This window comes from Lutra lutra, chromosome 17, assembly GCF_902655055.1.
Source record: "Lutra lutra chromosome 17, mLutLut1.2, whole genome shotgun sequence".
Lineage (NCBI taxonomy): Eukaryota > Metazoa > Chordata > Mammalia > Carnivora > Mustelidae > Lutra > Lutra lutra.
Window position 1 is genome coordinate 59,403,696 of NC_062294.1, and position 23,080 is coordinate 59,426,775.

The 23,080-nt window shown below is 44.9% G+C and overlaps 1 protein-coding gene across 2 annotated transcripts; it reads right to left on the reverse strand.

Moving 5' to 3' along the window:
- Positions 1 to 442: 442 nt before the first annotated feature.
- LOC125089001 (zinc finger protein 850-like) lies at positions 443 to 22,689 on the reverse strand. 2 transcript variants are annotated; one of them, XM_047710712.1, is made up of 3 exons: positions 21,730 to 22,689; positions 18,750 to 18,876; positions 443 to 4,473 (listed from the first exon to the last, which is right to left on the reverse strand). In XM_047710712.1, exons 1-3 carry the CDS (start codon positions 21,760 to 21,762, stop codon positions 1,664 to 1,666), a joined length of 2,970 nt encoding a protein of 989 aa, XP_047566668.1. In that variant the 5' UTR covers positions 21,763 to 22,689; the 3' UTR covers positions 443 to 1,663. The 2 variants fall into 2 exon arrangements, with proteins under 2 accessions (XP_047566668.1, XP_047566670.1); XM_047710714.1 differs by lacking the exon at positions 18,750 to 18,876 and having other exon boundaries at positions 21,730 to 22,667.
- Between the last annotated feature and the right edge of the window lie 391 nt (positions 22,690 to 23,080).

Below are 23,080 nucleotides of genomic sequence, written 5' to 3' on the forward strand. Positions count from 1 at the left end.
GTGTCCTACTCTTTTTGGAAAATAGGTTTGGCAACCCCACACTGACTCCATCTCTTTCTCATGCCTATGGGAGTATTATGTCAGTGGCAGCAAATGTAGAGAACAATGAAGAATATTTACATACAAGTTCAGGAATGCTTCCTGGTCACAAGTGCCAGATCCCAGGTATACAGATCCTCATTTATCTTTTTTCCCTGCCTCTGTGGTAGTGGCTTTGAGGCAAACATCACTGAGAGGAAACCACAGAACCTTTTGATTTTTTTTTTCTTCCTCTGACAATGACTTTACCTGCACAAGATAAATACGCCTGGAGGTCCTGAGATTTGTGTACACACTGATCCTACAGTCACTGTCACAGAAACTCGTCCGGATGCATTTTTTTTTTAAAGATTTTATTTATTTCTTTGACAGACACAAGTAGGCAGAGAGGCAGGCAGAGAGAGAGGAGGAAGCAGGCTCCCCGCTGGGCAGAGAGCCCGATGTGGGGCTCGATCCCAGGACCCTGAGACCATGAACTGAGCCGAAGGCACAGGCTTTAACCCACTGAGCCACCCAGGCGCCCCATCCGGATGCATTTTTAGAAGAGGCACATTCCATCCAGTTGGCTGCAGTCTCCACTTCCTGTTAAGCCAGTGTTTCTGTACCAAATAGGGTTTCTCTTGCCCACTGTGGTCTTTCGACCAGTGACCTCAGCCCAATGGGTTGTGGACATCAGGGCACATGGCTGCTTGTAAAGCCAGGGTTAATAAGCCCCCAACAGTGCTGACATCCCCTGTGATACCTCCTTTCAGCAAGTGAAAAAAATTCATGCTCCTTTCAGAAGCATCTGAGGGTCTCACCCCTGCCCCCTCCCAAAACACAAAGCATGCAGATCACAAATGAACACCAGAAAGCCCTGCAGTTTTTCAGAGGTGGTGAAGCAGCAATGCAAATTTGGCCAAACTGGCAAGCTATTTTCTGCCATCCTCCTCTCCCTCCTGAAGCATGGACAACTTAAGACTCCTAAAAAGTTCACCCAGCAATGCTTGTTGAGTCCAAATCCGTACATAAACTACCACACAGAGTAAGCAGAATATCCAAGATTAAAGAGGACTTAAAGAATAAGGCCTTGATCATCACATAAGCCAAAGCAACGTGCAGCACAGTTAACGTTTGGGACTTGGAAGCTGGAAAAGCTCATCGCAAATGTCACATGAAACTAACATGTCCCTGAAAAAGATAGTCATTCTCTGTAAGCTGCCAGCCATACTCCTATTCCCTGGGTCATCAGTGATTCAGGTCCATGCCCAAGGTAGTTAAGGAGATGGGGAAACTGACCATAAGGGCTCAGGTCACTCCTAATTTGTTCCAATTCACGAGAGAACAAAGGTCACCTTCCTTGAATACACTGTGGAGGTGACTGGTGCACCCTGTGCACCTGCCAGTCAGGAGAGATGAAAAGGCTTTGGTCACAAAATCTAGCAGTGAGCTAAATCCAGAAAGAGCCCTGGACAGTTTAGAAAGTGCAACATATTTACACAAGCTTCCTACTACCTTATAGAAACTTACATGGATTATCCCACTGTGCACATTCAGCTGTCTGAGACTCAGGGCAGACAGATGGCTCCTCAGAGTTCCCTGCAGTGTTGTTACAGTGAATAGGAAATTACACCTTCCCTGCAACCTAAGGCCTTTCCCTAGTGTGAACTCTCTGATGTTGAGAGAGGGTAGATTTCCGTGTAAAAAACTTCCCACATTCACTGCACTCATAAGGCCTTTCTCCAGTATGACCTCTCCGGTGTTGACTGAATTGGGAACTATCCCTGAAGGATTTCCCACACTCACTGCACTCATAAGGCCTTTCTCCAGTGTGAACTCTCTGATGGTAGCGTAGTTTGGAGCTAGAGATAAAAGATTTCCCACATTCACTACACCCGTAAGGCCTATCTCCTGCATGAACTCTCTGATGATAACGAAGGGTGGAACTGGAGGTAAATGACTTCCCACATTCACTGCACTCATAAGGCCTTTTACCTGCATGAACTCTCTGATGGTAAGAGAGGGTAGCACTACTGGTAAAAGATTTTCCACATTCACTGCACACATAAGGTCTTTCTCCTGTGTGAACCCTCTGGTGTCGAATGAGTATTGAGCTATTGGTAAAAGATTTCCCACATTCACTGCACTGATAAGGCTTTTCTCCCCTATGAACTCTATGATGATAACCAAGGCCAGATATAGATGTGAAAGATTTCCCACAAGCACTACACTCATAAGACCGTTCACTATTATGAATTCTCTGGTGTATTGACAGGGAAGATTTTTGGCTAAATGTCTTCCCACATTCACTGCACTCATAAGGCCTTTCTCCTGTGTGAGTTCTCCGGTGTTTATTGAATTGTGATCTATCCTTAAAGGATTTCCCACATTCAGTGCACTCATAAGGCCTTTCTCCACTGTGAACTCTGTGATGATAACGAAGGCTGGCACTAAAGGTAAAACATTTCCCACACTCAGTGCACTTGTAAGGCCTTTCTCCTGTGTGAACTCTCTGATGATAACGGAGAGTGGAACTGGAGGTAAAAGATTTCCCACATTCATTGCACTCATAAGGCCTTTTACCTTCATGAACTCTTTGATGGTAACAGAGTGTGGAGCTACAGGTAAAAGACTTCCCACACTCACTGCACACATATGGTTTTTCTCCTGTGTGAACTCTCTGGTGTTGAATGAGTGTCCATCTATTGTTAAAAGATTTCCCACATTCACTACATTTGTAAGGCCTTTCTCCTGTGTGAACTCTCTGATGTAAAATGAGGTTATTTCTTCGGATAAAGGATTTCCCACATTCACTACACTCATAAGGCCTTTCTCCAGAATGAACTCTATGATGGTAATGGAGGTCAGACCTAGAAATAAAAGATTTCCCACATTCATTGCACTCATAAGGCCTTTCTCCAGTGTGAACTCTCTGGTGATAACGGAGGGCAGAGCTAGTGGTAAAAGACCTCCCACATTCACTGCACTCATAAGGTCTTTCTCCAAGGTGACCTCGATGATGATACTGGAGAGTGGAGCTACAGGTAAAAGATTTCCCACATTTACTGCACACGTAAGGCTTTTCTCCTGTGTGAATTCTCCGGTGTCGAATGAGCGTCCACCTATTGTTAAACGATTTCCCACATTCACTACACTCATAAGGTCTTTCTCCAGTGTGAACTCTGTGGTGGTAACGCAGGCTAGAGCTAAAGGTAAAAGATTTCCCACATTCACTACACTCATAAGGTCTTTCACCTGAGTGAACTCTTAGGTGTATAATGAGGTTATTTCTTCGGGTAAAGGACTTGCCACACTCACTGCACTCATAAGGCCTTTCTCCAGTGTGAACTCTGTGATGATAACGGAGAGCAGTACGAGTGATAAAAGATTTCCCACATTCACTGCACTCGTAAGGCCTTTCTCCAGAATGAACTCTCTGATGATAACGGAGATCAGACCTAGAGATAAAAGATTTCCCACATTCACTGCATTCATAAGGCCGTTCTCCTGTGTGAGATCTCTGATGATAACTGAGGGCAGAGACAGAAGTAAAAGATTTTGCACAGTCACTACACTTAAAAGGCCTTTTTCCAGTTTGAACTCTACATGGTATCAACACGGAGCCACGGTTAAAAGATTCTGCACATTCACTGCACACATAACTGTTTTCTCCATCGTGCCATCTCTGGGGATGAATGAGGACAGATCTGTGGCTTAAGGACTTCCCACATTTGCTGCACTTGTATTGCCTGGACCCAGTGTGAGTCTTTCCATGTTGACTGAGGGAAGAGTTCTGCCTAAGGGATTTTCCGCATTCACCAAATTCATGATGTCTTTTTCCAGTATGGTATCTCTGGTGTATGGCAAATGAAGATTTGTACCTGAATGTTTTCCCACATTCACTGCACACAAAACAGTGGTCCTGAACAAGCAGGTGTTTGGGACCGAAGGCATTCTTGCATTCTCCCCAGGTGTGATGACTTTTTCGGCTTTGTAATGTTGCCCTGCACTGGGTGATTTCCTTTGGCTTCTCCCCAGTACAAGTGGCCTCTTGCCCCAGATGCCCCGAGCCAGACAGCAAGTCCTTCTCAACTGCTCCACAGGTAAAGGGCTTTCCTGAACCACCGGATCCCCAGTTCTTGACAGCAGAGGCCCTGTCCACACGGCTTCTGAATGGCTTTGCTCCCACGGGCTGCTCCTGCTGCTGCTGCTGCTCCAACTTCACACCGAAAGAAAATCGTTTCCCACAGGCCCCACACCTCAACTGTTTCTGGCTGTTTTCTTTCCCCTGGAGCTCAGCCAAGTGGAAAATGTCTCTCAAGACGGGACCACACATCTCACAGGGGTGGGTCTTCCGGGAAGACAGAGCAGCCCTGGGTGTCCAGGTCTGTGAAACGCCTACAGAAGCGCTCTGTGCAAAGGGGGCCTCCTCATCCTCTGCTCCACAGCAGCAACCTGAAGGCAGAGAAACGCTGGTGAAATAGGTGTCCGCTGTAGCGAGGGGGTGAGCCCATCACACACAAGCATCCATCTTATCTAGGCAGGAGTGTATGCCATGCTTTTCCAGACACAGCAGTTGAAATTCAGTTGTAGGAGCAGTCATTGTCCATTATTTGGCCCCTAAGGTCACAGAATGGTGGAGACCTCACCAGGAGAAGGATACAAAGACAGGGTATGAGACAAGAAAGATAGGCAAGGACTACAACTCATTTCTCTGCCAAGTCTTTGGTGGGACCTTTGCTACCATTGATGTGAGGCTGGGTAAAAGCATGCCTCCAAGCACATTACAATCCAACTGCAACATATTACTTGCTGTTTAACGTCAATTTAGGGTACGTGAACATCTCACAGCCAATGCTGGAATACATGAACATGAGAGAAATGGGAGAGATGTGGAGTCCAGAGAGGTAGAGATTACCCCTGTGCTGGAAGTCACAGTAGAAATAATGAGAGAAGAACAGACAAATCGGCAAAATGTCAAAATGGAGACGAAAAGGTAGAAATGAAGCATGGTCACTGGAAATAGCATGAAAATGTGGGTGAATAAAGACAGGTTCACTGTGAGGGACCTGGTGTGATGTGGACACACTCTCCAGCCACTGACCAGGACCACGCCGTTCTGAGTCCACTCTGTCATGTCTGGAGTCCTGCCCATCCTGTGATACACAAAGGATTCTTCCCTGTAAGCCTTGAGAAACTACATGGGACATGGACAATGCAAGTCCTAAGGGAGAAAGAGGACAAACGAATAGCCAGCACTGTCCCGGGCTATTCAGCACAAAAGACGGCAAGGTGAGTGATGTCAGTATAACAGCAGAGGAAACCAGCCTTTGCCCTTGGCAGGCTTAAATCAGGGTGCTACAGCAACACAGGGGTGCCTGGGTGGCTCAGTTGGTTAAGATCTGCCTTTGGCTCAGGTCATGATCCCAAGGTCCTGGGACTGAGCCCCACATCGGGCTCCCTGCTCAGTGCAGAACCTGCTTCTCCCTCTCCTTCTGTCACTCCCCTGCTTGTATGTACACTCTCTGTCTCTCAAATAAATAGATAAAATCATTAGGAAAAAAAAAAAAAGGCAATACAGTGACACGATGGAGAACACAGAAAGAATAACGACACAGAAAGGATCACTGGGGACACTGGCTTAGTGAAGACAGCTGGCTATAGGCAGATAAGAAGAGTGGGGCTGTGTCAGCCAAAGGGCTGATGCCACTGCATTCCCCTACTCTGCAGGGGACCTCAGCAGCCTCTGCTGAGGAGAACGCCAACAAGTCCTGCTACAGCAGCAGAACATCACAGAGTACTCAGCAGAGGGTCCAAGCGTTTACAGGCATGGACCCCACCGGCCTGCTCTGCAGAAGACCCCAGCAGCTTTTGCACTAAGGTAATCAATAGCTATCACCATGGTGGACCTACCACAGAATAATATACTGAGTTTTCCCCTCCACCAAAAAAGGAGCTGTCGCTCCATTCCATGACCAGAGCTGCCACTCACACCAACCCCACCAATACCCTGGACCCCAGCCTGCAACTGCTCTGTGGTTGCCTATATTCATTCTGTAACCTGACTCCATGGCTGTCACCTGAGTGCCCGGGTCTCAGGCATGAGAGCCATGGCCCTTGTGGGCTAGTCTGCTTCTCTGATCCCAGAGACACTGAGGGAACCCATGCTCTAATCACAGGCACCATCAACGCTCAGAGTACAACTGCATCTCACACAGCAAGTCAACGCTGTTGCACGCTATTCCAAAACGGACCCTAGAACCGCTATTGCTTCATGTCTATTCACATTCTTGGAACCCAGACATGTACACACTCCACAGGTGCCTGCACATAAGACACCAATGCTACCCCAACCGCACACATACACTCAAGAGCAGGACTTGGCATCAAGGGAACCCCACAGCCAAAACATTCCTGTGGGAGAAAGAGATCAGGAGGTTCCAGTAGCATTCTCTACTACTGTGGACACACAAAGCCTCAGCTACTGAGAACTCCTATAGTGTTTGATGACACTGATCTCAGGTAAAAGAGCTGCACAGACACTAAGCCTCCTGACCAGGCTGTAGTTGGAACTGCCACACCCCACGAAGCTGGTGCACTCACAACCACACATGGGTAAAGATCTTCCCCACCAAAACCTTTCTGTAAAGTCTGGAAGAAGGGACTATTCCATGAAATGTACAGACATCAATGCAAGGCTATAAAAAACAAAAAAATAAAGGAAACAGGACATCCCAAAGGAACACAGTAACTGATCAGTCACCCCAAAAAAATGGGAGATCTAGGAACTGTCAAAGACTTCAAAATAATTGTTTTAAAGGAGCGCAATGAGCTGCAAGAAAAAGGCAATTCGATGAAATAAGGAAAACAATTATAAATAATATAAGATTTTTCAACAGATAGATAAGAAAATATAAAAAAGGACCAAATAAATCATGGTATACTATACTGTACACCAGAAACAATCAGAACACTGTATGTTAACTATACTGGACAAAAGTTATGCTAAAGAATATGATGAATGAAAAGAAAAATGCAGGGGCAGCTGGGTGGCTCAGCCAGTTAAGTGTTTCGACTCTTGATTTTGGCTACAGTCATATCTCAGGGTTGTGAGATTGAGACCCATGTCAGGCTCAGCACTTAGCATGGAGTCTGCCTGAGATCCTCTCCCTCTCCCTGCCCCCAACTTGAATGAATGAATGAAAGGAAGAAATGAAGGGAAAGGGAAAGGAAAGGAAGATGAAAAATGCAATAGAGGGGCGCCTGGGTGGCTCAGTGGGTTAAAGCCTCTGCTTTCGGCTCAGGTCATGATCCCAGGGTTCTGGGATCTCTGTCTGTCAAATAAATAAATAAATAAAATCTTTTAAAAAAAAATGCAATAGAGAGCATCAGCAGCCAGCTTGATCAATCAAAACCTGAGTCGGAAACTGAAGATAGGTCTTTTTTTTTTTTTAAACTTTATTTATTTATTTGACAGAGATCACAAGTAGGCAGAGAGGCAGGCAGAGAGAGAGGGGGAAGCAGGCTCCCCGTTGAGCAGAGAGCCTGATGCGGGGCTCAATCCCAGGACCCTGGGATCATGACCTGAGCCGAAGGCAGAGGCTTAACCCATTGAGCCACCCAGGTGCGTCCCCCCCTTTTTTATTTTTTAAAGATTTTATTTATTTATTTGACAGACAGAGATCAAAAGTAGGCAGAGAGGCAGGCAGAGAGAGAGGAAAGGAAGCAGGCTCCCTGCTGAGCAGAGAGCCCCGTGTGGCTTGATCCCAGGACCCTGGGATCATGACCCGAGCTGAAGGCAGAGGCTTTAACCCACTAAGCCACCCAAGCACCCCCCACCTTTTTAATAGTGCTCTGCGCATTAAAAAAAAAAAGATTTTATTTATTTGAGAGAGAGAAAGACAGGGAGAAAGCACAAGCAGGGGGAGGGGCAGAGGGAAAGGGAGAAGCAGGCTCTCCACCACTGAGCAGGGAGCCTGATGGGAGGCTTGATCCCAGGAGCCTGGGATTGTTACCTGAGCCAAAGGCAGACAATTAACCGACTGAGCCACCTAGGTGCCCCTGAAGATAAGTCTTGAAATCACTCGACAAATCAGAAAAAAGACAACTAAGAAGAGTGAATAAAGAAAGTCTATGTGGATTACAGGACATCATGAAAACAGAATACTATTTGCATTACGGGGGCCCTGAAGAAGACAGGCAGGGACAGAAATCTTATTTAAACAATAACGGACTGGGGCGCCTGGGTGGCTCAGTTGGTTAAGCGACTGCCTTCGGCTCAGGTCATAATCCTGGAGTCCCAGGATCAAGTCCAGCATCAGGCTCCCTGCTCAGCAGGGAGTCTACTGATCCCTCTGACCCTCTCCCATCTCACACCCTCTCTCTCTCAAGTAAATAAAAAAAAATAAATAAACAATAATGGATTAAAAAATAATGGAAGAAAACTTCCCAGATCTGGGGGAAAACATGGACATCTGGGTACATGATGCTTGTAAGTCCCCAAAAAGATTCAAACCAAAGAGGACTTCACCAAAACAAATTACAGTTGACTCTTTGGAACAACAAGGGTTTGAAATGTGCAGATTCATTCATAAACAGACTTTTTCCAATAAATACAGTAAAATACTATAAACACATTTACTCTTCCTTATGATTTTGACACTTTCTCTTCCCTAGCTTACTTTAATGTAAGAATATAGCATATCTCCTCTCTCTCTGCCTGCCTCTCTGCCTATCTGTGATCTGTCAAATAAATAAATAAAAATATTTAAAAAATATATAGCATAAATATAACATACAAAACATGGGTTAATTGACTTTATGTTATTAGCAAGGCTTTGGTGGAGAATAGGATATTAGTAGCTAAGTTTTGGGGATAGTCAAAAGCTATATACGGTTTTTTGGCTGCATGGTACCCCTAACGCTCATGTTGTTCAAAGGTCAACTATATGATAAAAGTCAAAATGTAATGACAAAGAGAATCTGAAAGCTGTGAGAAAAACTCATACAGGGGAACTCCCCTCCCCCTCATAAGGATATGAGCAGTCTTCTCCACTGTGACACTGACTACTAAGAGAAAGTGCGATGATGTGTTCTAAATGCTGCAAGAAAGAAACTGCAAACCAAAATTACTTTACCAGCAAAGCTGTCTTTCAGAAATGAAGGAGAAAGATTTTCCCAAACAGAAGCTGGGGGAGTTCATCACTACTTGACCTACCCTACAGAAGATGCTAAACACAATTCTTGAAACTAAAATGAAAGTATGCTAATTAGTAACATGGAAACATAGAACATACTGATAAATGCAATTACATAGTCATATTCAAAATATAGGAGTCCGTCCTTATTCATTTCACTTTCCATGGTTTCAGTCACCTACAGTCAACTATGGTCCAAAAACAAAGGATCCTACTTCATTGTAACATATTGTCAGAAGGTCAGTAGTGGTCTAATGCTAAGTCACAAAGCCCATGTCATTCACCTCACTTCATCTCAGAAAGAGTGAGTATGGTATAATAAGATATTTTGAGTGAAACAGAACACATTTACATAACTTTTATTATATTATTGATATTATTATATTTTATTATTTATTATTGTTTATCTCTTACTGTACCTAATTTATAAATTTAAACTTTATCATGTGTGTGCGTGTGTGTATGTGTGTGTATATATATATATGTATGTGTGTGTGTGTATATATGTATGTATGTATGTATATATATATATATATATATATATATATATATATATGAGAAAACATAGTATGTATAGGTTTCGCTACTATCTGAAGTTTCAGACATCCCCTAGGATTCTTGGAACATATTCCCCCATGGATAACAGGGCACTACTGTACTGTAATACTTCAACAGTGTGTTAATCACTCAACATCAGTATGGAGGACGAAATTTGAGGGTATTAAAAATAACTATCTACAATAATCTGTGAATGGTTACAAAATAAAAAAGATGTGGGGTGCCTGGGTGGTACAGTCGATTAACCATCTGTCTTTGGTCTCGGGGTCCTGGGGTTGAACCCCCCCCAACCTCCCCTTAGACTCAACTGCTCAGCAAGGAGTCTGCTTTTCCCTCTGCCCCTCCCCGCTGCTTGTGCTCTCTCTCAAAAAAATAAATAAAATCTTAAAAAAAAAAGATGTAAATGGTGACATTTAGAAACATAAAATGTAAAGGAGGTGAGTAAAAGAGATTTGTATGCAATAAAAGTTATCAGCTTCAAATAGAATGTTTTAAGGTGCTTTAAATAAGCCTCATGGTAACCACAAAGCAAAAACCACAGCAGAAACAAAAGATAAACAAATGAAAGCATAAAACCATGAGAAATCCTCAGATCACAAGGGAATACTGCAAGAGAGGAAGAAAGGTGCTACAAAACACTCAGACAATAATTAACAAGAGGGCAAAAGAGATCCAATGGCTGAATTCAAAACAAAACAAAAGGTTGAAAGTGAAGGAACTGAAAAAGATACTCCAGACAAATGAAAAACAAAACAGAATATGGGTAGCTATACTTACAGGTGATACAACAGACTTTAAGTTAACAACCGTCATAAGAGACAAAAAAGGTCATTATAAAATGATAAAGGAATTAATTCACCAAGAAGATGTAAAAATTGTAGGTATGTACACATCACACATCAGAGCATCTAAGTATTAAGCAAACTCAACTAGATCTGAAGGCAGAAAAGACAGCAACGGAATATTACTATCAATATCCCCCTTTCAACAATGGGTAGATATCCAGACAGAAGATATTAACAAGGATATATCTGAATTGAACATTCTGGTCCAAATGGATCAAACAGACATATATAGAACATTCCATCCTACTATAGCAGCATATACATTCTCAAGAGCACACAGAATATTCTCTGGGGTAAATCATATGTTATGTGAAACAAAACAAATTTCAGAAGACTGAAATTCTATCAAGTACCTTTTCCTAACACAATGAATAAAACCAGAAATCGGTAACATAGGAGGGGGTACCTGACAAGCTTAGTCAGTGGAGCCTGTGACTCTTGGTCTCAGGGCTGTGAGTTCGACCCCCTCACTGGGTGTGGAGACTACTTAGAAAACAAGATTTCTTTTTTTAAAAAAAGATTTTATTTATTCATTTGACAGACAGAGATCACAAGTAGGCAGAGAGGCAGGCAGAGAGGAGGGGGGAAGCCACGCAGAGAGCCCAATGCCGGGCTCGATCCCAGGAACCTGGAATCATGACCTGAGCCGAAGGCAGAGGCTTTAACCCACTGCCAGGCGCCCCAAGATTTCTTTTTTTTTTTAAATAAAATCATAAAAAAAAAATCATGAGGAAGCTTAATAATTCAAATATGTGGGCATTAAGCAACACATGCCTATCCAATCAACTGGCCAAAGGAAAAATCAAAAGCAAAATAAAAAAATATGTTGAGAAAAACAAAAGTGGAAACAAAACATATGGAATGTGAAAAAGCAGTTCTAAGAGAAAAGTTCAGAGAAATAACTGTGAGCACCAAAAAGATAAAGAACTCCAATAAATAGCCTAACTTCACACCTTAAGGAACTAGAAAAAGAACAAACTAAGACCAAAGTCAGTGAAACAGAGGAAAACACAAAAATCAGAACAGAAATAAAACAGAAACTAGAAAAATAAAAAGAGCTGTTTTTCTGGAAAAAAAAAAAACAAAAAACAAAAAACTGAGAAACCTTTAGCTAGACTAGCTTAGAATAAAGGCAAGACTCAAATTAATTCAGAAATAAAAGAGGAGAAATTACAACTGATAGCAAACACACAGTCATAAAAGACTACTATGAACTATTACACACTAACAAATTAGATAAGCTAGAATAAATTCCCTGAAACACAACCAACCAACGCTGAGTACTTTAAGATATGTATGTATGTATGTATGTATGTATTTATTTATTTGACAGAGCAGGAGAGCACAGGCAGGGGGGAGCGGCAGAGGGAGAGGGAGAAGCAGGCCTCCTGCTGAGCAGGGAACCCGATGCAGAGCTCCATCCCAGGACCCTGGGATCACAACCTGAGCCAAAGGCAGACGCTTAACAAACTGAGCCACCTGGGCGACCTCGAACAATGAGTTGTAATAGAAAATCCAAATACACAAAGAAATTGAATCAGTTATCAAAATCTCCCAACAAAGAAAAGGTCATGACCAGATAGACTCAGTGATGATTTCTATCCACATTTTAAGGATTAAACTCTCAAGCTCTTCCAAAAATCTGAAAGGGAAGGAACATTTTCAAACTCATTTTACGAGGCTTATATTAGGACAGCAAAGCCATGGAAGGGCATTATAAGAAAACACAATTACAGGTCAACATCCCTAATGAACATAGATGTAAAAAAGCTCAACAAAGTACCAGCAAACCAGGGTGCCTGGGTGGCTTACCAACGAAAGAAATTGAAGACACAAATAAATGGAAAGATATTCCATATTTGTGGGCTGAAAGAATTATTATTAAAATGCTTCTACTACATAAAGCAACCTAAAACTCAATGCAGTATCTACCAAAATTCCAGTGGCATTTTACCAGAAACAGAAAAAGAATCCTAAAATTTGCACCACAAATGACCTCAAATAGCCAATGAAATCTTGATCACGAATATCAAAATTAGAAGGACCAGACTTTGTGATTTTAAACTGTACTACAAAACACGATGGTACTGGAATAAAAACAGACATCCAGACTCATGAAATGAGACAGAAAGCCCAGAAGTAAACAAACCCACACATATATATTCAACTATTCTTTGACAAGGGTGCCAAGAACACACATGGAAAAAGGACAGTCTCTTCAATAAGTGGTGCTGGGAGGGGCACCTGGGTGGCTCGGGTCATGGTCCCAAGGTCCTGAGATAGAGCCCTACATCGGGCTCTCTGCTCAGCAGGAAGCCTGCTTCCCCCTCTCTCTCTGCCTGCCTCTCTACCTACTTGTGATCTCTGTCAAATAAATAAATAAAATCTTTAAAAAAATTTTTAAAATAAAAAACAAGTGGTGCTGGGAAAGCTGGACATGTACATGCCAAACAAAACAAAACAAAGAAACTGGGACCCTACCTTACACCACTCATAAAAATTACCTCAAATGTATTAAAGACTTCAATGTAGACACGAAAATGTAAAACTTCTTGGGGGAAAAAACAGAGAAAGAACTCCTTGACACTGGTCTTAATACTGAGTTTTCAGATAGGAAACAAAAAGCACATTCAACAAAGACAAAATAAAGTCAAATTACATCAAAAACATAAAGTCAGGGGCGCCTGGGTAGCTCAGTGGGTTAAGCCTCTGCCTTTGGCCCAGGTCATGATCTCAGGGTCCTGGGATCGAGCCCTGCATCGGTATCTCTGCTCGGTGGGGAGCCTGCTTCCCCCTCTCTCCCTGCCTGCCTCTTGGCCTCCTTGTGCTCTCTCTCTCTCTGTCAAATAAATAAAATATTAAAAAAAAAAAACCCATAAAGTCAAATCAAGCTGCATCAAACTAAAAATCTTCTGCATAGCAAAGGAAACAATCAACAATATATAAAGGGGGAAAATATTTGCAAACACTTTACCACATAATGGTTAACATTTAAAATATATAAGGTACTCGCATAATTCAGTAACAAAAAAAAATCAGATTAATATATAGGCAAAGAGCCTGAATAGACATTAAAGAAAATCTACAAATAGCTAAAAGGTATATGAAAAGATGCTCTTCCCCACTCATCAGGAAAATGCAAATTGAAACCACACTGATGTATCATCCAACACTTGGTAAGATTGTTACCTTCAAAAAGACCAGAAGGGCACCTGAGTGGCTCAGTGGGTTAAAGCTCTGCCTTTGGCTCAGGTCATGATCCCAGGGTCCTGGATGGAGCCCTGCATCGGGCTCTGCTCAGTGGGGAGCCTGCTTCCTCTCTCTCTCTGCCTGCCTCTCTGCCTACTTGTGATCTCTGTCAGATAAATAAACTTAAAAAAATTAAAACAAAGAAAAAGAGCAGAGACAAGTGTTGGTGAGAGTGAAGGTAGAAGGAACCCTTGTACACTGTGGTTGGAATAATTAGGAGAAAAAAAAAAAAGGAAAAAAAAAGCCAAAATCACAGAAACAGAGAGTATAGGCATATTTATTTATTTTTTAGTTTGACGGCAATTTTTCTCTATGACGCTTCACAAATACTGCGTTTCTTACAAAGTGAAGGTGTGGCAAGGCTATCAGCAACATCTTCTTTTTTTTTCAAGATTTTATTTATTTATTTGAAAAGAGAGATCACAAATAGGTGAGAGGCAGGCAGAGGGAGAGGGGGCAGCAGGCTTCCTGCTTAGCGAAGAGTCTGATGTGGGGCTCGATCCCAGGACCCTGAGACCATGACCTGACCCGAAGGCAGAGGCTTAACCCACTGAGCCACCCAGGTGCCCTGGCACCGTCTTTCCAACAGCATTTGCTCACTTCATGTCTGTATCAAATTTGGTAATTCTTGCAATATTTCAAATGTTTCCAGAAGAGACCTTTATTACTATTGTAATTGTTCTGGAGGCCACAAACCGCACCCATATAACATTTAACATTATCAAAAAATGGTAAATGGGGCATCTGGGTGGCTCAGTGGGTTGAGCCTCTGCCTTCGGCTCGGGTCATGGCCTCAGAGTCCTGGGATCGAGCCCCACATCGGGCTCTCTGCTCGGCGGAGAGCCTGCTTCCCTTTCTCTCTCTGCCTGCCTCTCTGCCTGCTTGTGATCTCTGTCAAATAAATAAAATCTTTTAAAAAAAATGGTAAATGTTGTGTTTCTTCTCTCCCTTTCTTTTTTTTTTTTAAAGATTTTATTTATTTGGGGCACCTGGGTGGCTCAGTGGGTTAAAGCCTCTGCTTTCCGCTCAAGTCACGATCCCAGGGTCCTGGGATCGAGCACCGAATCGGGCTCTATGCTCAGCAGGGAGCCTGCCTCCCCACCTCTCTCTGCCTGCCTCTCTGCCTACTTGTGATCTCTGTCAAATAAATAAATACATAAGTCTTAAAAAAAAAAAAAGTTCTAGTGGTCTGCAAAGAAGATCACAGCGGCCCCAACACTCCCTTAAGTCAAAACCTAATCCAGAGCAGGGCCTGTCTCCACTTCTAGAAAGGCTGAGAGAGGTGAGGAGTCTGCAGAAGACCAGCTGAAAGTCAGCAGAGGCTGGGTCCTGAGGCTGAGGGAAAGCAGCCATCTCCACACCATCACAGCACAACGGACAAAGTGCTGACACAGAAGCTGTGGCGAGTGATCCAGAAGATCGAGCTCAGGGCATACCACAGATTTCCAAGGCAGACAAAACAACCTGCGATGGGAAGACACCCTGCATCTAGCACTTTCAGAGCTAGAGAGGTCGAGCCTGGCTTCAAAGGACAGGCCAACTCTCTTGGCGGGGGCCAGCGTTCCTGTATCATTCTGGACGTCCTAGGACTCTTACCAATTAGGTTGAATCTATTCTGCCTGGAGGACAGCACCCTGTTTATTACATGGTTTACTATTTTAAGCAAACTGCTGAGATGGACTGCTCAGAAAAAAAAAATATTTCTTTCAAAATATTACTGTTCATTGACAAAGCACCTGGTCACTCGAGAACTCTGATGGCGATTTACAACATTAATGTTTCATGCCTGTTAACACAACATCCATTCTGTAGCCATAACCCAAATAATTTTGACTTTTTTTTTTTAAGATTTATTTATTTATTCGACATGAGAGAAATCACAAGTAGGCAGAGAGGCAGGCAGAGAGAGAGGAGGAAGCAGGCTCCCCGCTGAGCAGAGAGCCCGATGTGGGCTCGATCCCAGGACCTGGGATCATGACCTGAGCCGAAGGCAGCGGCTTAACCCACTGAGCCACCCAGGGCGCCCCTAATTTTGACTTTTTAAAGATTTATTTATTTGAGGGGCGCCTGGGTGGCTCAGTGGGTTAAAGCCTCTGCCTTCGGCTCAGGTCATGATCTCAGGGTCCTGGGATCGAGCCCCGCATTGGGCTCTCTGCTCAGCAGGGAGCCTGCTTCCTCCTCTCTCTCTACCTGCCTCTCTGCCTGCTTGTGATCTCTCTCTGTCAAATAAATAAATAAAATCTTTAAAAAATAATAATAAAATAAATAAATAAATAAATAAATAAATAAAAACTTAAAAAAAGAAAAGAAAGAAATACAAATTTGTTGAGAAACAAGCCTTGCATCAGGCTCCACACACAGCCTCTCCCTCTGCTCAGCCTTTCCCTCTGCTCTCCACACCCCCCTACAAGCACAGGCACTCTCCCTCTCTCTCAAATAAATAAATCTTAACAACAATTAAAAAAGAAAGAAAGAAACAAATAAACAATGTATAAGGCAAGGGGTGTCATAGTGGTTTTTCTGATGGATCTGGTTAAAGTAAATCGAAACCTGGAAAGGATGCATCATTCTAGCTGCCATTCATGGGTGGCAGAGGTCAAAGTATCCACAGGAGTTTGGAAATTGATGTCAACCCTCATGGATGACTTTGAAGGGTTCAAGACATCCATAGAGAAAGTAACTGCAGATGTGACAGAAATGGCCAAGAGAACTAGAATTGGAAGTGGAGCCTGCGGGCATACTGATGACTCGGTTGAACATCTAACTCTTGATTTCAGCTCAGATCATGGTCTCAGGGACCTGGGACTGAGCCCTGCACTGAGCATGGAGTCTGTTTGTCCCTCTCCCTCCATTCCTCCTCCCACTTTCTTGGCTCGCTCTCCCCAAATAAATAAAATCTTAAAAAAAAAAAAAAAAGAAAAGGGCCACCTGGGTGGTTCAGTGGGTTAAGCCTGTACCTTTGGCTCAGGTCATGCATGGTTTCAGGGTCCTGGGATAGAGCCCTGCATTGGGTCTCTGCTCAGCAGGAAGCCTGCTTCCCCCTCTCCCTCTGCCTGCCTCTCTGCCTACTTGTGATCTCTGTCAAATAAATAAATAAAATTTTTTAAAAAATGGAGCCTGATGATATGATTGAACTGCTACAAGTTCATGATAACATTTTAATGGATATAAGACTGCTGAATCGGGCACCGTGGGTGGCTCAGTGGGTTAAGCCGCTGCCTTTGGCTCAGGTCATGATCTCAGGGTCCTGGGATCAAGTCCCGCATCAGCTCTCTGCTCAGCAGGGAGCCTGCTTCCTCTCTCTCTCTCTGTCTACTTGTGATCTCTCTCTGTCAAATAAATAAATAAATAAATCTTTAAAAAAAAAAAAAAGACTGATGAATCACACACCTGTACCCCTAAAACAAATACATTATATGTAATTAATTGAATTTAAATTTTAAAAAATTAAAATTAAAAAAAATTTTTTTTAATTTTTTAAAATTTTATTTATTTATTTTTTTAATTTATTTGACAGAGATCACAGGTAGGCAGAGAGGCAGGCAGAGAGAGAGGAAGGAAAGCAGGCTCCTTGCTGAGCAGAGAGCCGGATGCGGGGCTCAATCCCAGGACCCTGGGATCATGACCTGAGCCGAAAGCAGAGGCTTTAACCTACCGAGCCACCCAGGGTCCCCTAAAAAAATTTTTTTGAATGGATAAGAAGTTGCTTTGTATGGATGAGCAAGGAAAGTTTATTCAGATGGAATCTAAAATTTAAAAACATGTTTAAAAAACACTACTTATACTGGAGTTAAAATTTTTTAGAAATTCAAAAAGATGCAATCTACTACTCCTGGTGAAAATGCTATGAAGACTGCGGAAATGACAACAAAGAATTTAGACTATTACATAAACTTCATTGATAAAGGAGCAACAGGGTGTGAGAGGACTGACTACAATTCTGAAAGAAGTTCTACTGTGGGTAAAACGCCATAGAACAGAAAAATCAGCTGCTACAGAGAAATCCTTAGGAAAGGAAGAGTCAATCAACGCAGCAAGTTTCACTGTTGTCTTGTTTTTAAGCAAACTGCCACAGCTGCCCTAACCATGCAGGCTGCCATCCTGACCAGTCAGCAGCTATCGATATCAAGGCAAGACCCTTCAGGAGCAAAGAAGATACTTCCTGGAATTTCAGATGATGGTAGCATTTTTCAGCAGTAAAAATTTCTTTTTAAAAAGATTTTATTGGGGCGCCTGGGTGGCTCAGTGGGTTAAGCCTCTGCCTTCGGCTCAGGTCATGATCCCAGGGTCCTGGGATCGAGCCCCACTTCGGGCTCCCTGCTCAGCGAGGAGCCTGCTTCCTCCTCTCTCTCTCTGCCTGTCTCTCTGCCTACTTGTGATCTCTGTCTGTCAAATAAATAAATAAAATCTTTAAAAAAAAAAAAAAAAAAAGAGAGAGAGAGAGAAAAGATCCAAAACTGGAAAACAGCCTGGCTCAGTCAGTAGAGCACGCAATTCTTGACACGTGGGTTACGAGTTCAAGCCCCCAAGGGTACAGAGCTTACTTTAAAAACAAACAAACAAATGCTAAGATACAGAAGTGACACTGACATGGATCTGTGCACAATGACCCAAACAAAGGCCAAGCATGGCGGAATCCATGAAGCTCACTAAAGATCTACTAACCTTGAACCCTTTCTAAGAGGGTTCAGTATAGCAGGTGTTGAGGCTGTGGGGGAGAGAAGACGGCAGTGCAAATAAACCAGCCCTATCAACACAGCAATTACCCAGAAAGCTGAGAAGCAAGCAATGCCCACTGTCTACATGTGAGAGACACTGCGAGATGGTGGGCGGGGAGGGAACAGAGCCTACTTCAGGCCACTGGGGAGGGGGAGGGCCTTACCCAGTGAGGATACAAGTGTAAAGTTCTCCAGCATCACATCGTGGTACAGGCATCTCTGAGCCTCATCAAGAAGCCTCCACTCCTCCCAGGAGAAGTACACAGCAATGTCCTCAAAGGTCACACTATCCTGTTATGATGGGGACAGATGAAACCATGAACATCCTGAAGTCCCACAGTCCATCTCACCACACATGTATCCCACACTCACCCTCTTTCAGAGCTTCAGAAACACCAGGCCTAGGTGCCACTAACACCCACCCTATCTTCAGCTTCTCTTTATTCAGTCTGTTCTGCCCTCAGAAACATCAGGCAGAGGGAACAGAGATGTCATCCAAATTCCTCCTGGCGTGGAGGGTCCCTACTGTCCATTCTCCCAGGGTCTCTATTTTGAGACTCCCAAGACACAATGAAATGCAGGCTCATTCTCTGCCCTTCAGCTCCAACACAGTGAGGTCCTTGGCTCACACTTCCTCTTGTTGTGCACATTGTTCTGGAAACATCTTCAGTCCCCTCAGCTGCACTCCCATAGCTCTACTTTGGCCAAAGCCCTGGATTCTGCTTTGAAGGCCTCCTCTGTACCTCCGATCCTTGCTCTGATACTAGCCAGAGGTACATACAATTTACAAATGCCCATGGCCCACTTCCACTTCCGTGCTGCACGTGCTGTCCCCTCAGCAGTCCCAAATCCCAACCCTCCACTCAACCTGCCCTAAAACCCCAGTCCTTAGAGTCTCCCTCCCTTAGGCATAAGGACTCTCACAAATGACTACATTTACCCCAGATCTTATCTACCAAGACCAAAACGCCCCAGACCCCATCAAAACTCACAACAAAATTCTGGTAAATCCATACAGTAGTGAATTAGCAGAAACCCTGCCCTCGGTTTCATCTTCCTTCAATTACTCTCTTGCCTCTGAAGCCATCTTGCACCCGCACATCCCATGGAAGCTTTAGCCACCTCCCAGATCATCCTCTCTCCCACACCATTCGCACCATCACTTCTCTCCCTCCCCTGGGTTCATCATTCTTAGCATGCACCCTAGTCTTTCCAACCTGCAAACAGCATTACCACTATAACCTACACCGCACTTCCTAAATGTGATCCACAGTTCCATCCTGGTCCTCACAATAGCCACCACTTTTTAAAGTCTGCCCCAGACCTATCCACCATCAAGACTGAACACCGTAGACCCCACCAAAGCTCACCATAAAATTCCAGTGAAACTTCAGTAGTGAATAAGCAGGAGCCTGGCTTCAGAGTCATCTTGTCTCAATTACTCCCATGCCTCCACAGCCATCTCATGTCCACTCACCCCATGGAAGCCTTGATCACCTACCAGACCATTCTCTCTCTCCCATATGGTTACCATGATCACTTCCCTCCTTCATCAGCAACACTGATCAGGTGCACAGCAAGACACTTACTGCTCATCTCACAAGACACTTACTGCTCATCTCGCACCCTCCTCTAGCTGACCATCCAAGGCATTGTCATGATGACCCGCATCCTCAATCTAAATGCAACCCACAGTTCCACCTGGTCCACACAACAGTCACCACTTTTGGATGTCTTCACCCAAAACCTCCTCCCAAGATACCCAGACCTGTGAGTCCAGATATGCATTTGCTATCTCCACTCACAATTCTCTGAAACATCTCAGACTCTTAAGAGGACCAAACAAAACTCCTCATAGTCCCAGAGAAAATTAACCTACCATCAATTACCCCTCCCAGTTGATGGAACTTCCATCCCTTCAGCTTCGAGGACCAAAATCCCTGGGGTCATCCTGGACTCTTCCCTTTCTCTCCTCTGAACTACAACATCAAAAAATCCACCCCTCTTAAAAAAAAATGCACAGGGAGTCCAACTTTTCACCCATCTCTATGGTCACCACTCTGGTTCATCAATCTGGATTACAGCAGCTGCCTCCTCCTGGGCTCCCTGCCTCCTCCCTTACTTCCACAGTCTGTTATCCATTCCGTAATGAGATGGACTCCATTAAGACTTAGGTAAGACCACCCCCCACCCCCACCCCCACCCCCCGATCCAAACCTCTCATGACCTACCTAAAAGATGCCCAAATTCTCAACAGCCCACATTAGAGACCTGATTCTTGACCCTCAGCTCTTTGATCCCAGCAGGGAGAATGAAAACAGGTTCAAGCATGTGCACACCTCTTTATATTGGCTGACAACAACAGGAACACGTGCACATACCCCTTGGCCCTGCCACTCAGGACCCCGGGCTTGGGGTATGCTCAGGGTGCCCACACCCAGCAGCTGGAAAAATAGGAAGGGAAGAGCCTCAAGACACCACAGTCCTGGACACCATACTGGCGATGTCAAGACCAGTAAGGGACTGAGGCAACCTCTCTTTACTTGTATAGGTTCTTAAGTGCTTTCACATCCTTCATAGCTTGCGATTGAGGGGAGGACACCAGGGTTGGGCTCCACGACACGAGGCCTCCCCTGCATCTCGCCCAGCCCTGGAACCCAGTGACCTCGGGCTAACTAATCTCAGGGTCTCAATCCTCAGTGCTCCTCCCACCAGCTCTGCGACCTCCAACAAGAACTCCACTCCCAGGGCTCCCTCGTCATCACCCCCATTCCAGCCTGAGCTCCCTCGCGCAGCTTCTGGAAAGCCGCTAACACCCGAACACAAGCGGCGTCCTTCTTCTGCTCACGACCCTCCAGGGCCCTAGAAGCGAAGGTACCGCATCGCGGCACGCCAGTCCAGGGGACTCCGCCTCACGCTCTCCGTCCCCCCGTCCCCTGAGGGCAGAATCCTCCCGCCTCAGGCCCCCTGAAGCCCCCGCCCCAGCCGGCCCCTCACCTCGGAGCCCGCTCCCACACGCAGCCCGCCGGCGCTCACACACGCGCCCCCGCCCACCGGGCCCTGGGCCGCAGGGCCGCGAGCAGGCGCCCCGCGCTCCGGCCTTTGGAGTCTTGGTTGGGGAGGGCCCGGGGGACGAGCGCTTACCTGAGCCGGGTCCCTGGGCGCGACCGCCGCCATCGGACTCTATGGGCGGAGTGGACACCTGGACCCGGCGGTCCCCGTCCCGGACTGCCCCGCGCGGGGCAGTCCGGGCGGCGTCGCCAGCCGCGGACCCGCCTCTCTGCCGTGGGGACACGACTTCTGCGCCTTGACAGTTCCGTCACTTCGGTCCCGCCCCGGTACGCCCTGAGAGCAGCAAAATGGCCGCCACAATGAGGAGGCCGGAAGTCCCGCCCCCATGAGCCGTATTCCCTCGGAAGTGCTTCCACTGGCTGAACTCTGCGCAGGACTTTCTGGGTACTGTAGTTGGAGCCCCCCAGCGGCCAAGGCAAGGGCTTTTCTCCTGCCTGACCAATCAGAGCTTTGGCCGTGCGGCTCCTTGAGGGATGCTGCACGCCTAGGGGCGAGGGGGAGGGGATTTGCGCTTTGTTGAACTGCAGAGAAAAGGCATCACTTCATATCCGTAAGTCAGCCTGCTCCCAGAGGCTAATACTGTTACTGAAATGCTCTGAAATCCACGGATCTGAATGGCCGTATCATTCGACAGAGTCATTCGGACATAAAATGGTCCAGGCACAGCTGAAGGCATTTTGTTATTCCTCTGAAAGGCATGTAAGCTGATGCATTTGTCAGTTTTGTGTGTTCTCTTATGATTGGCCAGGCGCAAGGGGAAAACTTTACACAGGACCCTGACTGGGAATAAAGAAGAAGATGTTAGGCCGCCCTTAAGCTGGTGAACAAGCAGGATCTCTGTCTCTGGCTCCCACAGAAAATCTGCGCCTTGCCTGTAGCAATAGTGGTTGTGTCCTGCCCATTTTTATCCCTATATTTCTCACTCGATATTCTAAGGTACACTTGGTGAGGGAACAGAAGGCAAACTAAGGACGAGTCAGAAGCTGACACCCTCCTTCCCATGAGATATACGTGGCATTTCCTCAGACACTCCCGGCTATCCTAAAGCAAAGGAAAGGGAAGGAAAAACAAACAGTTAACTTAGATCACAATTAACTTAGATCACAACCTGAGTGTCCCTCAGTTTACAAAAGTCTTAGCAATTTACATTTCTATCAATAACCCAGCTTCCAGAAAGAAATGTAGATAAGGTTAAGGTCCTTATAACCTGCAGCCCATTGACAGATACTTGGAAGCAGGCAGAGTGTAATGTTCCTCCAGGAAGCTCCCAACTATCTTCATGTTAATACATTGCTAGAGGGAAAAACAATCTTAACTTGACTATGGCAAGGCCTCTGGTATCCTGTGAGTCTTCTTTAACATATGAAAATCCTTGAGACCTTCCTTTTCCTTACCTCCTTCAACCCCATAGTATATAACCAGC

What these genes read in the sequence shown, in the direction of transcription:
- LOC125089001 (XM_047710712.1), bottom strand. Translation starts at nt 21,762, where the DNA reads ATGGCGGCGGTCGCGCCCAGGGACCCGGCTCAG. An exon ending in CGCCCAGGGACCCGGCTCAG is followed by an intron (nt 18,877 to 21,729) that starts GTAAGCGCTCGT and finishes CCATCATAACAG; the next exon opens with GATAGTGTGACCTTTGAGGA. An exon ending in TACACTTGTATCCTCACTGG is followed by an intron (nt 4,474 to 18,749) that starts GTAAGGCCCTCC and finishes CTCTGCCTTCAG; the next exon opens with GTTGCTGCTGTGGAGCAGAG.